The following is a 2,580-nucleotide window of genomic DNA, read 5'->3' on the forward strand; positions in this document are numbered from 1 at the left end:
AACGCCGGCACAGACCCGCATCCTAGTGACACACGGCCTTCACCTCCTGCCCCGCGTAGACTACATCGTGGTGATGCACGAGGGCCGGGTGTCTGAGGCGGGCAGCTACGAGGAGCTCCTGAGTCACAATGGCGCCTTCTCCCGCTTCCTGGTGCAGCACCTGGCCCAGGGCAACGCTGACGTCACCACCACCACCGAGGATGACGTCTCGGAGGATGACGCTGAAGGTTGGTCACGTGTTGGAACAAAGTTTTTGATTTTGTTTTTGTTTTTGTTTTTGTTTTTGTTTTCTATGGGTTTTTTTCTTTCTTTTTTTTCTTTTTGTTTTGTTTTTGTTTTTCGTTTTGTTTTGTTAAGATTGGTTCGCTTTGGGTTCTTTTGCCTTGCTTTGCTTTATTTGTTATTGTCTTGTCGCGTTTTGACCTAAATTGTGTCAACGTGGGCGAAAAAAAACACATACATTAAAAGATAACACTAAACAGATAACACTAAACAGCCTGTTTCGTTTCCTCTTGTGCCACTCGTTCCTTGCGATTAACAGAAACTGAACATAGTTGTTGGTTCGATCTTTGCTGTGACAGCCGGTGATTCGCGCCGTGCGAATTTGATGAAAAGAAAGTAAGTTCTTCAACGCTATGCTGCTTTGTGTACCTCAATGATTTAAGGTATATGTGAGGCAGCGTGGTGGAATCAGGCTCTCGTCAATTTTTGGACATGTAAAGTTATAGTATCATCTTAAAGCTTATTCACTTGTCTTTATTTGGATGAAAAAAAATATCCATTTATCTTGAATACAAGTCGAGATATTTGCGAATGAAGAAGGTGGGGGTCATCTGTTTTTAGAGGTAAAATTAGTGAGAAAATGGCCGCCAAAGATTAGTTATTTCCTCAGCTTAAAAGTCCTTGGCAACTGAAAATTTACATTTATTGTACCTTTAATCAACGTTTTTCAGAGAAAAAAATCCACACAGAAATGAGTTCTTTAATGGGCATGAAAGGTGTTGAACCAAAAACCAAAAGTTTGATAAAAATTCACAAACCTGCAGAAAAATGCAAGTTTCATCATTTTGACTATTTTGACGAGAGCCTGATGCCTCCACGCTGCCTCACATATTCATTATGCTCTAATTTTACGACTGGTTGAGAAAAATAAGATAAAACTTTATTATCTGCTGTAAAATTCACACGGCATTCAAATGGCTCTGTCCTGTCACATATGGAAGAATTGTGAATAGCGCAAGAATCGCTAACGTGGGATAGTCAGGTCGAAAAGGCACCGCTGTGCTGGTGACAGGTGTTGAAGATGATTATTTTACGGTAATGTATGAAGTGTAGTGATCAAGTGTGATTATCATAATTTATGGCTCAATGAACGACAGTTTATCGCACATAACATCGAGGGTTGCTTTAATCGAAAACGCACGTTACGAAACAAAGCTCTATGAGGAATGCGATTTTGAGGAAACAAAAATTCAGCGAAGCTTCGAAGCGTGAGTTCTCTATTCATGCTATTCAAATTCCTCTGTCGAAGCTTTTTTATTCTTGTATACGACAGGCCCAGGCCTACCTTCCGCTATACAACATTAACTAACTATTCTCAGCGCCGTCGAATGGCTTTTTAATTATAATAATAATAGATAGCATTTGTATAGCGTAAATCCCCGCTAAACAGCAAGCTCTTTGCGCTTCACAATCTGCACTATTACCCCAGCAGACCTGAGAGCATTCTGAAACAACCTCAACTTCCTGAGAAGAATACAGTGTAAGCGGACATTTATAGGCGCTAAAACACTAACATACTGACAAGACATTTTTTTTTCTTATATATACTATAACCCCCTCCCGAACTTCCGCTATCCACATCGCCGTCGAATGCTTTTTTTCTGATCGTAGAGAAGCTTATTATTGTGATAGCTAACTTCATGAGGAAAAAAACATTCGCTGCGCTTCAAGAGTCAACTGTCCTTGCTTGGGCTATGGTGTTACGAGTGAAAGTAAGGGACATAACCTTCTCTAGAGGTGTCGAGAGTCTAGAGGAATATTTTGTATCTCTTGTTGGCTCCTCTAATCACTCTGTCTCGTAACCATCAAATAAAAAGTATTTCTCTATATTTATCTAAGTGATTTTAGATATAATTTTTTTCCAATTGTAATACGTTTGAGAAAAATGAGATGAAAATCCATTATCTGTAAAAAAAATTAACAAAAATTAACAAAAATAAATCACGTGGCATTCGAATTGCTCTGCCACGCTTCGAATAGCTGTGAATAGTGCAAAAATCATGAATGTCGACTAGCAAAGTCGAATGGGCACAGCTCTAGTATGTGCCGTTGACTATTTCTCAAAAGACTCTCTATAGAGCATCACTGCTACTGTAGAAAACCTGCGCTTATCATTACATGGGTCAATAATGATAACGACAACAACAGCAACAACAACAACAACAACAATAACAATAACAACAACAGCAACAGCAGCAACAGCAGCAGCAGGAGCAGCAACAAGAACAACAACAACAACAGGAGCAGCAGCAACACAAGTAGGAGCAACAACAACAATAGCAGCAGCAGCAGCAGCAG

The 2,580-nt window shown here is 39.9% G+C and overlaps 1 protein-coding gene across 1 annotated transcript in view; it reads left to right on the forward strand.

The window, feature by feature from the left end:
• The window catches only part of LOC106013498 (canalicular multispecific organic anion transporter 2), a gene marked incomplete at both ends in the record, with an annotated part of 14,934 nt that overhangs the window by 10,860 nt on the left and 1,494 nt on the right, over positions 1-2,580 (forward strand). Inside the window, 1 exon segment of the mRNA XM_013089407.1 lies at positions 14-227. Coding sequence (XP_012944861.1) covers positions 14-227 — 214 coding nt within the window.

The sequence above is a fragment of the Aplysia californica genome, unplaced genomic scaffold, assembly GCF_000002075.1.
Source record: "Aplysia californica isolate F4 #8 unplaced genomic scaffold, AplCal3.0 scaffold00945, whole genome shotgun sequence".
NCBI lineage: Eukaryota > Metazoa > Mollusca > Gastropoda > Aplysiida > Aplysiidae > Aplysia > Aplysia californica.